This window comes from Bubalus bubalis, chromosome 22 (genome assembly GCF_019923935.1).
Source record: "Bubalus bubalis isolate 160015118507 breed Murrah chromosome 22, NDDB_SH_1, whole genome shotgun sequence".
Taxonomy (NCBI): domain Eukaryota; kingdom Metazoa; phylum Chordata; class Mammalia; order Artiodactyla; family Bovidae; genus Bubalus; species Bubalus bubalis.
The window spans coordinates 27,277,149-27,291,594 of record NC_059178.1 but is presented as its reverse complement, the minus strand read 5'-3'; the positions used below and the strand labels follow the sequence as shown (position 1 = coordinate 27,291,594).

The 14,446-nt window shown below is 41.0% G+C and overlaps 2 protein-coding genes across 7 annotated transcripts in view; one reads left to right on the top strand and one right to left on the bottom strand.

Moving 5' to 3' along the window:
* The window catches only part of GREB1L (GREB1 like retinoic acid receptor coactivator), a 246,922-nt gene that overhangs the window by 131,151 nt on the left and 101,325 nt on the right, over nt 1–14,446 (bottom strand). The gene's annotated exons all lie outside the window — the stretch shown is intronic.
* Nucleotides 2,492–2,841, top strand: LOC112581421 (small nuclear ribonucleoprotein G-like). The gene has a single exon (XM_044934475.1). The coding sequence runs from the start codon at nt 2,492–2,494 to the stop codon at nt 2,720–2,722; it is 231 nt and encodes a 76-aa protein (XP_044790410.1). The 3' UTR covers nt 2,723–2,841.

The following is a 14,446-nucleotide window of genomic DNA, read 5'->3' as shown; positions in this document are numbered from 1 at the left end:
TGTGTAAGCATTATTGTACGATAATTGAGGCATTCTAAAACAATAAATTGTTTTATATATTTACACATGGACATCACCAGATGGTCAATACCAAAATCAGATTGATTATATTCTCTGCAGCCAAAGATGGAAAAGCTCTATAGGATCAGCAAAAACAAGACTGGGAGCTGACTGTGGCTCAGATCATGAACTCCTTATTGCAAAATTCAGACTTAAATTAAAGAAAGTAGGGAAAACCACTAGACCATTCAGGTATGACCTAAATCAAATCCCTTATGATTATACAGTGGAAGTGACAAATAGATTCAAGGGATTAGATCTGAGAGAGTAAAGAACTATGGACAGAGGTTCGTGACATTGTACAGGAGGCAGGGATCAAGACCATCCCCAAGAAAAAGAAATGCAGGCAAAATGCTTGTCTGAGGAGGCCTTACAAATAGCTGAGAAAAGAAGAGGATCGAAAGGAGAAAAGGAAAGATATAAGCATCTGAATGCAGAGTTCCAAAGAATAGCAAGGAGAGATAAGAAAGCCTTCCTCAGTGATCAGTGCAAAGAAATAGAGGAAAACAACAGAATGGGAAAGACTGGAGATCTCGTCAAGAAAATTAGAGATACCAAGGGAACATTTCATGCAAAGATGGGCACAATAAATATGGAGAGAAATGGTATGGACCTAACAGAAGCAGAAGATATTAAGAAGAGGTAACAAGAATACACAGAAGAACTATACAAAAAAGATGTTCACAACCCAGATAATCGCGATGGTGTGATCACTCACCTAGAGCCAGACATGCTGAAGTGCGAAGTGAAGTGGGCCTTAGGAACACTTCACTACAAACAAGCTAGTGGAGGTGATGGAATCCCAGTTGAGCTATTTCAAATCCTAAAAGATGATGCCCTGAAAGTGCTTCACTCAAAATGCCAGCAAATTTGGAAAACGCAGCAGTGGCCACAGGACTGGAAAAGGTCAGTTTTCATTCCAATCCCAAAGAAAGGCAATGCCAAAGAATGTGCAAACTACCACACAATTGCACTTATTTCACATGCTAGTAAAGTAATGCTCAAAATTCTCCAAGCCAGGCTTTAACAGTATGTGAACTGTGAACTTCCAGATGTTAAAGCTGGATTTAGAAAAGACAGAGGAACCAGAGATCAAATTGACAACACCCATTGGATCATTGAAAAACCAAGAAAGTTCCAGGAAAACGTCTACTTCTGATTTATTGACTATGCCAAAGCCACTGACTGTGTGAATCACAACAAACTGTGGAAAATTCTTCAAGAGATGGGAATACTAGACCACCTGACCTCCCTCCTGAGAAATCCGTAGGCAGGTCAAAAAGCAACAATTAGAACTGGACATGGAACAACAGACTGGCTCCAAATCAGGAAAGGAGTACGTCAAGGCTGTATATTGTCACCCTGCTTATTTAACTTATATGCAGAGTACATCATGTGAAATGCCAGGCTGGATGAAGCACAAGCTGGAATCAAGATTGCCAGGAGAAATATCAATAACCTCAGATATGCAGATGACACCACCCTTATGGCAGAAAGTGAAGAGGAACTGAAAAGCCTCTTGAAAGTGAAAGAGGAGAGTGAAAAAGTTGGCTTAAAACTCGACATTCAGAAAACTAAGATCATGGCATCTGGTGTCATCACTTCATGGCAAATAGATGGGGAAACAGTGGAAACAGTGACAGATTTTATTTTGGGGGCTCCAAAATCACTGCAGGTAGTGACTGCAGCCATGAAATTAAAAGACGCTTACTCTTTGGAAGAAAAGCTATGACCAACCTCGATAGCATATTAAAAAGCAGAGACATTACTTTGCCAACAAAGGTCCATCTAGTCAAAGCTATGGTTTTTCCAGTAGTCATGTATGGATGTGAGAGTTGGACTATAAAGAAAGTTGAGCGCCAAAGAACTGATGCTTTTGAACTATGGTGCTGGAGAAGACTCTTGAGAGTCCCTTGGACTGCAAGGAGTTCCAACCAGTCTATCCTAAAGGAAGTCAGTCCTGGATGTTCACTGGAAGGACTGATGCTGAAGCTGAAACTCCAATACTTTGGCCACCTGATGTGAAGAGCTGACTCATTTGAAAAGACCCTGATGCTGGGAAAGAATGAAGGCAGGAGAAGAAGGGGATGACAGAGGGTGGGATGGCTGGATGGCATCACTGACTCAATGGACATGAGTTTGAGTGAACTCTGGGAGTTGGTTGTGGCCAGGGAGGCCCGGCGTGCTGCAGTCCATGGGATCACAAAGAGTCAGACATGATTGAGTGACTGAACTAAAGTGAACTGAAACAATAAAGGGAAGGAGCAATTATTCATTTAATTATACTGAAGTAAGGATCAACAATACAAAAAGTGACATCTAACAAACAACTTAGACACTAAAAATAAATGCCAGAGACAAAAGATTAAATTTAAATATCTATACCTACTCAAATTCCGTTTGGAGGCTTCTTTGAGCTTGCAGAGTAGACATGAGCAAAGCACACCCTCCTGAGTTGAAGAAATTTATGGACAAGAAGTTATCATTGAAATTAAATGGTGGCAGACATGTCCAAGGAATATTGCGGGGATTTGATCCCTTTATGAATCTTGTGATAGATGAATGTGTGGAGATGGCAACTAGTGGGCAACAGAACAATATTGGAATGGTGGTAATACGAGGAAATAGTATCATCGTGTTAGAAGCCTTGGAACGAGTATGAACAATGGCTGTGTTCACCAGAGAAATCAACGCTTCCATGTGTCCCCTCTCCACATTTTACTACCAGAAAAATTGGGTTGTGTACATTTTCTTACTTTTTTGTTAAATAAACTTTTGTAATAGCAAAAAAATAAATAAATAAATAAATATCTATACCTAAATAGATTTATATGCCCACGCATATCAGACCATATAAAAACTGAGGAAACAATATTTTTTACACTGATATTTATCATGTACCAAGATCTATCATGGTGTCATAGTGAGAATTTAGCTTTCTAAGCCTGGAAATCACAAAGGAGAAGACTGACAGATTTGACTAATAAACATATACAACTTCCATGTATTAATATTTAACAGCTAAAACAAAAAGAAAAACTTTTCCAGCTAATGAAAAGAGTTAAAGTCTAGTATATACATAAAGGAACTAAAAGAGGTAAACTAAAGATAGTGAAAGATAGTGAAGGACAGGGAAGCCTGGTGTGCTGCAGTTCATGGGATTGCAGAATTGGACATGACTTAGAGACGGAACGACAACAACGGTGTGCATGATAAAGTAAAACATTGATACCTCCACTCCTGAGCACAATCTAATATTCCATCCATAGGGAACTGCAGCCTGCCAGGCTCCTCTGTTCATGGGGATTCTCCAGGCAAGAACACTAGAGTGGGTTGACATGCCTCCCTCCAGGGGATCTTCCCAACCTAGGAATCGAACCCAGGTTTCTTGCATTGCAGGCAGATTTTTTTTTTTACCATCTGAGCCACCAGGGAAGCCCAGGAATACTGGAGTTGGTTGCCATTCCCTTCTCCAGGGGACCTTCCTGACCCAGAGATCAAACCCGGGTCTCCTGCATTGCAGGCAGATACTTTACCACTGAACCACTGGGGAAGAAAAGAGTAACTAGAAGGAGATGCTTGTAGGATGAGATTCTCCCCTCATCCTGAAAAGGATGAGCTGATGGATGGTACAGAAGGAGGAGATGGCCAGTGTACAGAACGAGAGAGAGGAAAAGGATGGAAGCAGCCCATACGTGGCAGAACCACAAGGCAGCAGCCGGTGTCCTTGCTAACAGCAGTGCTGCTTTATCAGCCTTAGACAATTACTTCTGAACTCTTTTTACGCAGGAAAGAAATAAACTACTAACTTGCTATTTAGAGTTTTCCTGTCAATGTAATCCGAACTGACATAGGAAAGGAGAGTGTTGAAAAAATAAGCAAGCATCCCTCAAAAGCATGAAACAGCACAGCATATACAGAAGTCAAGGGGGCTTCCCTGGTGCTTCAGTGGTACAGAATCTGCCTGCCCATGCAAGAGACAGAGATGTGGATTCGATCCCTGGGTCGGGAAGATCCCCTGAAGAAAGAAATGGCTACGCACTCCAGTCTTCTTGCCTGGGAAATCCCATGGACAGAGGAGCCTGATGGGCTACAGTCCATGGGGTCACAAAGGGTCAGACACGACTGTGCGACTGAGTACACATACACACACACAACCCAGTCTTAGAAAGTTTAATAATTTGCTCAAGCTCACATGGCTAGTTGAAAAGTGGTCACGTCAGGAATCAGACATAGACTCATCTTACTTTAGTGTCATGTTTTTGCTTGGCTAGGTTATCTCTCATGCAACGGCATGAAATGTATGAAATAGTATGAGAGGCAGTACAGTGGTTTGGATTATTGCAACCTCTTAACTAGACGCTCCTTCAGCATTTGGGAATGTTCTGGCCCAAAGCAGTTTTTTTAAAATGCAAATTGGGGAGGATGGTGGTGTCTTCTCTGATTAAGGGCACTTTGGAAGAAGATGAGGTTTTGAATGGAAGATGATGCTTTCAAGTGTTAGATACACTGATTTTGAGACGGCTATGAAATATCCAAATGGGGATATCGAGCAGTAATTTGATAAGATGCTTCTGAAGTTTAGGGGGAAGCAGGATGGAGATAAAGCTCTTGGCATCAATTGTTCTTAGAGGTCAGCTCAAGTCAAGGCAATTACTGAGACTTTTCAGGGACTCCCAAGAGCGAGAAGAGCAGCCTGTGGAGAAAAGGGCAGTGGGTACAGACTTAAAGAGAAAGGAGTATTTTGAAATAATTACTTAAGAAGGAGACCGACTCAGTCAAGGACAGTCAAAGATATCACTAAGTTGTACTTAGGGTTAGGGATAATGAATTTATAGTGATATCAGTCTGAGTGGTGGGAGGGTATTCTACTGTATAAATTACTAACTCAATAGTAGGAAAACTTGCTAATATTTCATTATTTTTCAATTCCTTTCTTTTCTCCCAATGTGAGTTGCCTGAATTGACCTGAACACTTGACCTATTATTTAAATCCATCTCCCCCTCAGACTCTGAAATCTTCAAAAAGTCTGTTGAAACTCTGAAAATCTTTTTAAAAAACCATTTTTATTCCCAGCAACTTGCACGGCAATATATGTATACTTGTTTTATCTTCTGGTTAGGCTGTCTGTAAGGACAGGAACTGTTTCACAGTTGCTGTTGTTCAGTCCCTAAGTCCTGTCTCACTCTTTGCAACCCCATGGACTGCAGCACATCAGGCTTCCCTGTCCTTCACCATTTCCCGGAGCCTGCTCAAACTCATGTCCATTGAGTCAGTTATGTCATCCAACCATCTCGTCTTCTGTCATCCCCTTCTCCTCCTGCCTTCAATCTTTCCCAGCATCAGGGTCTTTTCTAATGAGTCAGCTCTTCACATGAGGTGGCCAAAGTATCAGAGCTTCAGCATCAGTCCTTCCAATGAATATTCAGGATTGATTTCCTTTAGGATCGACTGGTTTGATGTCCTTGCTGTCCAAGGGACTCTCAAGAGTCTTCTCCAAGTTGGTGATACTGTCTAGCCATCTCATCCTCTGCTGCCCCATTTTCCGTTTGCATTCAGTGTTTCTCAGCATCAGGGTCTTTTCCAATGAGTTGGCTCTTTCAATCAGGTGGCCAAATGATTAGCACTTCAGCTTCAGCATCAGTCCTTCCAATGAATATTCAGAGTTGATTTCCTTTAGGATTGACTGGTTTGGTCCCCTTGCTGACCAAGAGACTCCTAAGTATCTTCACCAGCATCACAATTCTAAAGCACCAATTCTTCAGCGCTCAGTCTTCTTTATGGTCCAACTCTCACATCTGTACATGACTAATAGAAAAACCATAGCTTTGACTAGATGAACCTTTGTAGGCAAAGTGATGTCTCTGCTTTTTAATATGTTGTCTAGGTTTGTCATAGCTTTCCTTCCAAGGAGCAAGCATCTTTTAATTTCATGGTTGCAGTTACCATCCACAGTGATTTTAGAATCCAAGAAAATAAAATCTGCCACTACTTACACTTTTTCCCTTTCTATTTGCCATGAAATGATGGGACCAGATGCCATGATCCTAGTTTTTTGAATGTTGAGTTTCAAGCCAATTTTTTTCACTCTCCTCTTTCACCCTCAATTAGAGACTCTTTAGTTCCTCTTGGCTTTCTGCCATTAGAGTATTATCCTCTGCATATCTGAGGTTGTTGATATGTCTCCCAGCCATCTTGATTCCAGGTTGTGCTTCATCCAGCCCAGCATTTCACATGTAGAAGTTAAATACACAGTGTGATAATATACAGCCTTGCTGTACTCCTTTTCCAATTTTGAACCAGTCCGTTGTTCCATGTCTGGTTCTAACTGCTGCTTCTTGACCTGTATACAGGGTTTCTCAGGAGACAGGGAAGGTGGTCTGGTGTTCCCATCTCTTTAAGAATTTTCCACAGTTTGTGATCCACACAGTCAAAGGTTTTTGCATAGTAATGAAGCAGATGTTTTTCTGGTATTCCCTTGCTTTCTCCATGATCCAATGAATGTTGGCAAATTGATCTTTGGTAATTCTGCCTTTTCTAAACCCAGCTTGTACATCTGGAAGTTCTTGGTACACAAACTGCTGTAGCCTAGCTTAAAGGCTTTTGAGCATAACCTTGCTAACATGTGAAATAAACACAATTGTACAGCAGTTTGAACATTCTTGGGCATTGCCCTTCTTTGAGACTGGAATGAAACTGACTATTTCCGGTCCTGGGGCCACTGCTGCGTTTTCCAAATTTGCTGGCATATTGAGTGCAGCACTTTAACAGCATCACCCTTAGGATTTGAAATACCTCAGCTGGAATCCCATCACCTCCACTAGCTTTGTTTTTAGTAATGTTTCCTAAGGCCCACTTGACTTCACACTCCAGGATGTCCGGCTGTAGGTATGTGACCCCACCATCGTGTGTCCTCATGCACAGTATGTTCTTGTTAAGTATTTGTGAGACTGGATTGACTTTAACCTGTAAAACTCAGTGTCGAAACTAACCAACTATCTAATACTATCAAGCAGTGATTTTTAAGATTCCAGACTTGGAATAAACAGTCTCCTCTCAAACTTTTTTTATTCTGTTTTTCATCAAGAGGTGATTAGGACACCGCCACCCTAGTATGTGCCAGGTTGTCTTTGGAGTTTGGGTGGGCCCTGAGGGCCACTCTTTAGGTTCTGTGACGACAGGTGAGTCACCAAGCATTTCTCTGTCTCCTGAATCCTTGAGTGAAACTCAAGTGATTGGACCTGATGATAGCTGGTATCCCTTCTCATTCTAATATCCAGAGATCCCATAACCCCCGGAAGACCTTGAAACCACACCTGAGAACCACTGCCTTATAAACAGCAATTCACACATGACCTCCAGGGCTTCTATGGTGGTCCAGTGGTTAAGAATCCACCTGCCAATGCAGGGGACAGGGGTTTGATCCAAGGTCCAGGAGAATCCCAAATGCCACAACAGAGTTCACATGCCACAACTACTGGAACCTGTGTTCTAGAGCCTATGCTCTGCAACAAGAGAAGCCACAGCCATGAGAAACCCACACACAGCAGTGAGAAGCAGCCCCTGGTTGCAGCAACTAGACAAAGTTCATGCGCAGCAACAAAGACCCAGCACAGCCAAAATAATAATAATAATAATAAATTTTTTTAAATGGGCTCCATGTTTCAGTATTGGAAAATGGGTGAATGAAATCCTCTCCCCATAAAACTGGGTTATAATCTACAAAGCACATTACTTTTAAAATTAAGACCCTGATGCATGCGGGCATGCTAAGTCACTTCAGTCATGTCTGACTCTCTGCAACCCTTTGGACTGTAGCCCGCCAGGCTCTTCTGCCCCTGGGATTCTCCAGGCAAGAATACTGGACTGCATTGCCATGCCCTCCTCCAGGGGATCTTCCAGACCCAGGGATTGAACCTGCATCTCTTACAGCTCCTGTATTGGTAGGCAGGTTCTTTACCACTGATAGTATTAGATAGTTGGTTAGTTTCTACACTGAGTTTTACAGGTTAAAGTCAATCCAATCTCACAAATAGTAAGAACATACTGTGCATGAGGACACATGATGGTGGGGTCACCGCCTGGAAAGCTCAAAGACACTGATGCTTTATATTTAATTATTGCTTTGATTACTGGTAAAAACATTTTCATCACAGGCAAGTTTGTTTTTCAATGTAGGTTGACCCAAAAACCAAATGAACGGGTACTTCAGTAGTAAAAAAGAGAAGAAGGCAAGAAGAATATGAGACATCATTTTGGATCTCATGTGTGCTTTGGTAACACTTTCATTTCTTTTAATTTTTCAGATGAGAAATGAAAGGGTGTAAGTGACTCAGATTGAAGAAGCAGTAAATGGCAAGGCTGGTACTAAAATGCAAGGCTCCCTGTCATATACTTAAAAAAAAAAAAAAAAGAAAGAAAGAATTGGTCAAAATTCCTGAAAGACAAAAACAGATGAAGGTTAAATGCCAGTTGGTTGAGTTTAAACAGAGGCTCCACTTTGTTCTTTGCAGGTTGGAGAATAAACAATTCTAGTGATTAACATGAAGGGCTGCCAGATGAAACATTCTTACTCCTAAACAAAAATACTTGTAATTTTGCACCACAGTTAGTAGATCAATTGTAAAAATTCAAGTAAATGGAAAACAAGGAGAATTAGCAAACCCAGAACACAATTTTCCTTCACTCTTTCAGAAGACAGATTGAAAAAAACAAAAAAATAAAATCCCTGTACCTCCCTTCATTAGCAGCCAGGGTGGTGAGTCCCATTGTAAATCCCACATATAAAGGCTCAGGGCTACCTGCAGAGCCTAGGAGTACCAATCACATTAGGGAAGACACCAGATGACCAAAGGGAGCCGTAAGGGTCTGGGAAGGCAAGTAAACAAAAGGCAGCATTCCAAACGAATGCCATTGCTAGAGCCTGCAGTGTAAATGCCTGGGTTTAAGAGCCCTAAAGCAGATTAGTTTAAGGCAACAAACGATTCAAGTGAGCTACAAATAACTCATTTTGACACATTAAGAAATTGTCTTCATTAGATCATCAGGTACTTAAGTGCAATTATTAAAAAAAATAATTCCACCTAAATTGTGTTTCAGGCACCGAGGCCTAAAAGAACAGGGTTCAAAAAAATGGTCCATGACCAAAATTCATGAACCAGACACACGGGCCTTTTCCCTTTGAGTCTTCCTGACATTTTAAAGGCCTATAATGACATTAAAATTTGTGGTACACATCATTTCGGTTTTACCACTCTACTTAAAGGTGCTACTCTAAGTACCAACCAGAAAAGCTCAAATCTCTCCAACTGTAACGTGACTTCTTCCACACTGTTACCTCATTTACAAAGAAAATAAGCAACACTTTTGGGGTATATGAATGGCCAAAAAGAAGAGAAAAGTTAGGCCCTGGTGTAACTTTCTGAACATTTTCTATCATTTTACACGCTTGTTTCACTTTTGTCGCAAAATTTAAACTCAGATACAATTTAGATACTTAAATTTGAAAATGTGGAAGGGAGATTTATTTCCATGTGGGGAAGGCTGAGATTTGTTGCTATTTGTTTCTTATTGGGTAGAGGGACAACTAAGAAATTATGTTAAATAAATTTAATAACCTCCAATATTGTTTTTCATTTTGCTCACTATAGAATCTATTTTGTTAAGACTAATAATACAGATGTAAAATAGAAACAATTACTTCTTTAAAGTCCTGTAAAAAGACATGGTTTCATATTGTAAGAGTAGATAAAATGGCCTTCCTCTCAACATCTTCAGGTGTTCAGACCATCAGTAAGTCTGAAACTGTACAAATGTATTTAGAGACTTCCTTTCTCACTAGCAGATGAGCAGATGGGCAAATGTGGTTCTGATCATTTAAATAATGATCAAAAAATCCTAAGGCCAAAATTGAGATGTAATTATAACCTTTCCCCCTAAATTTTATTCTTAAAAATTAATTTCTCATCATTGGTTTAATTCTAATAACACCCCTCACCAAGAACAAAAACAGTCCAGCTCACACTTTCCCTTAAAAAGGTGCAGCCATCGTTTCTTCAGGCCCTAATAGGGTCATGAGCAAGGCTACACAAACACAGAAGGAAATACTTTACGGCTAATGGGCTGATGTTACCTGAGGCAGCGGTCCCCAACCTTTTTGGCACCAGGGATCAGTCTGTGGGAGACAATTTTTCCATGGACAGGACGGGGGGATGGTTTGGGGATGATTCAAGCATATACATTCATTGTGCACTTTATTTCTATTATTATTACATCAGCTCCACCTCAGATCATCAGGCATTACATTCTGGAGGCTGGGGACCACTGACCTGAGGCTTTTAGGTCAGGTGAAAACTTTTGACTATATTTGTGTTCAAGTGAAAAAACACTGGAAAAGTCAATGCGTCTGAATTCCAAAAAGCTTTTTGACTTCCCCATTCTTCTAGGTTTAAACACTATATCATCATATAATAAAATTATAACAAGGTTTAAAATTCTTATAATATGTATACAAGTAAATAATCAGCCAATCACTCTCGTTTCAGAGAGAAAAGATGTATATATAGAGAGGGACTTGTGGCAGAGCCACATTCCAAGTTGTTTGTGGATGGTGACCCCTAACTACAAGCTCCCAACTGAAGAGACCCTCATCATTGCTGTGGCCTCTCTGGCCTTCTCAGTTTGTCACATAGACAGTGGCAGAAAGAAGCCCGGTCACGTCAGTGACCGTGTATTTTCTCAGACAGCTCCTTATTTGCTAGAGCGGCTCCTTCATTTTCTCATCCACTCCTTTCTTCTCTCCTTGACAGTCAAGAGGCAGGACCAAGAGTGGCCTGACCCATGCTGCTTCTAAAGAAATAAAGACAGGCAGTGCAATGAGTGAGAAATCTGACTCAAATCATGCTCTTCTACTCTACATCCATGTGGCCTGAGGCTGCTGCTGCTGCTGCTACTGCTAAGTCGCTTCAGTCGTATCCGACTCTGTGCGACCCCATAGACGGCAGTCCACCAGGCTCCCCATCCCTGGGATTCTCTAGGCAAGAACACTGGAGTGGGTTGCCATTTCCTTCTCCAATGCATGAAAGTGAAGTCGTGTCTGACTCCTAGCAACCCCATGGACTGCAGCCTACCAGGCTCCTCCTTCCATGGGATTTTCCAGGCAAGAGTACTGGAGTGGGTTGCCATTGCCTTCTCTGCTGGCCTGAGGCTAGTTATCTGCAAAACATGAAAAGTATCTTCTACTTTACAGGGTTAAAACAGAGAAGATAATAAATGCGAAGCACTTGGTATTTATCAGGCATACAATAAATGTTAATATACTTCCTATATAAATCTGTAACCACAGGAAGAATAATGCTTCAGAGTTCTTTCATGCACGTATATTATCTCAGTTAATCCTTGTATGATTGCCACACTTGTAAAGAGCCAAGTACTCAAATGCATGATCTCTGACTCCAGAGCTACTGTATTTTTTTCTATTGTGCTGCTACATGAGGTGCTGTGCTGATGGAGGCCACATTCCATTCCTTTATGTCAGCCCCTGTGATGGGTTAAGGAGTTTGGGAGAAATCTTAGAAGCAAGCAAAGGAAATTTAAAAATCACAATCAAACAAAGCCAGCCCACTCAGGGTAATTCCAGAGGGATATGCTGCCCTATCAATAAAGTATCTCTGATTGATAAAAAGGCAATGAAAACAAAAGTAAGACCCATTATAATGTCCTAGGTTCCAGATCTTTATAAGAACACGATTATTTTAGGTTGGCCAAAGAAAACTCATGAAATAGACCTATAAAATCTTGCCTCAGTCTCAAGCTGACAGAGGTTTCCTACTTGTCATTAGATGTAACCAACAACTAAATTAACCCAAAATTTCTAAACTTCACCTCAGAACTGTACAGGGAACTTGGACACACTTTATTTCATTAAATCATCATAGTAGCATTTTAAGACACATGTTGTATTCATTGCATGAGAATACAGACTCCAGAACCTCCCTGATGATCCAGTGGTTAAGAATCTACCTGCCAATGCCAGGGACACAGATTCAATCCCTGGTCCAGGAAGATTCCACATGCTGTGGAGCAACTAAGCCCGTGCTTCACAATACTGAGCCCACACTCTAGAGCCCACAGGGCACAACTCCTGAAGCCTGAGTGCCTCAAAGTCCACGCTCTACCACAAGAGAAGCCACCACAGTGAGAAGCCCGGGCACCACAACGGGAGAGCAGCCCCTGCTCACCGCAACTAGAGAAAGCCAACTTGCAACAGGGAAGAATATTTTTGGCCAGTGCAGCCAAAATTAAAATGAAATTTAAAACTTCTTTTAAAGAAAAAATTTAAAAAAGAGTACAGATTCCAAAACATTGAGCAATTTGTTTGAGAAAATCCGCAGTGCTGAGATTCAAACCTACATTCTTTAAACCCTATACGCTGTGCTCTGCAAGCTAAGTTATACTATGCTCTCTACAGCAACAGAAGAGAATATGTGAAATGGCCCAAAATGTTAACAAAATTGTTAATTAAAATTCAAGAGAGAACTAACAGATTTTAACTGGTTAAACGTGAGTTTACTTACACAAATTGTGAAAATCCCTATTTAGAGAATTGTGAGGTTAGAATGACATCCATAAGGAATTGCTTTAGATTTTAAAACAACTTAAAAAGCTATTCCTACTTTACTTCAGAAGTCAGACTAAAAGAAAATGGGCATCCTTCACACTACACTATTTACATTTGGTGTAATGGATTCTACGCCATTTACATTTGACTCTACTTAGTATTTTTTTAAACATCAAATTTTCTAATAAGCTAAATTTAAAACAACCCAGAATGACAAATTTCCGTCCAGGAACGTGATCTTCTCTCTCCCTTAACACTTTTCATTCTATTACCTACCCTGAGAAAATCTGTGTTGAGAGGTAATGTAAATGGAACTCCCTAATGGACCTGAGGAATATAAACCAATGGCCTAGTTGGAAGGCACAGTGCTCTTTATTCCTGATATAATGTAAAGAAACCAAGAAGAATCCTAGGAAGACACAGTGTGGAGAAAAGTGATGGCAGCTATGGATGAAGGCAACCAACAGCCAAGTGAGGTAGAATGAATCAGTCCTGCTGACATGGGCAGAGAGGCAGGTCAGATGGTGATGGTGGTGGTGGGAGAAAGTGCTGAATGAGAAATCAGGAATCACAGTGAGGAAGAATAAAGTGGATGTTCCCATTTGCTTCAGCAACTGCTGCAGCAAGGGCTAGATTTAACCTGAATGTCACAAAATAGAAAACCTGGTTGGAGTGAGTACTGGTTTTTCCTGATGATACCACCGTGGCTACCAAGAGGCCCTTTAAGCTCAGAACTCTTTAGATCAGGGTTTTTCACAAAGTCTAGTTCAAGGACTACAACAGAAGCACCCGAAGAACACGTTTACTGTGTGCGTTCCTTATCTTCTCCCTCAGAGATTTACGAGTCATGGGTCTGGGGATGGAATGAGGAATATGAATCTTGAATACCCCCGAGAATGTTGCCAGATTTAGCAAATAGGCAACCCTAAGCCCAGGAAATCAATCCTGAATACTCTTTGGAAGGACTGATGCTGAAGCTAAAACTCCAATACTTTGGCCACCTGATAGGAAGAGCCGACTCATTGGAAAAGACCCTGACGCTGGGAAAGATTCAGGTAAAAAAGAGAAGGGGGTGGCAGAGGATGAGATGGTTGCATGGCATCACCGATTCAATGGATATGAGTTTGAAAAAACTCCAGGAGATAGCGAAGGACAGGGAAGCCTAGTGTGCTACAACCCATGGGGTTGCAAAGAGGTGGACATGACTTAGTGACTGAACAACAACAAGTTATTCTATAATATTAGAGTTTGAAAGCCACTTATTTGGATTAAAAAAGAGAGATCAAAAATATGTACAATTGTTAAATGGTATGCTTACTTGTACCAATTAGCCAAATACATTAAAACAAAAATTTAAAACCTTGCTGCCTGATCTGAGGACTGGATATCAGACTGCGCTGTGATTCAGTCTCCTCCTTTGGAAAATGGAAACAAACCAGTGATCGTGCCTACTAAACCCCTTACCATTCTGTGGTTATGCTCAGAGGAGGAGCCTGAGGACAGAAGAGAGTTAGAAAAGGCCATTTTGTCAGGACAACATAAAACTCATCCCAGGGGTGAGCATCAAGTCTGCCCCACGTCCCCGCAATTTCTTGGATGCCTGTGGCATTTGACCTTTACTGTTTCCTCTCAGGCTGGCCTCAGCAAGGAATAAAAGCGTTAAAAATAAAAAAAATTTAAACATTGTTTATCCACTAGGTTTTTAAATATAAAACCTAAAAAAAAGTAATCAACTGGAACCCTGAAAACAAAATAATCCCAGAACA

Excerpts from the sequence above, each read along its gene's own strand:
- LOC112581421 (XM_044934475.1), top strand. The coding sequence starts at position 2,492 with ATGAGCAAAGCACACCCTCCTGAGTTGAAGAAATTTATGGACAAGAAG.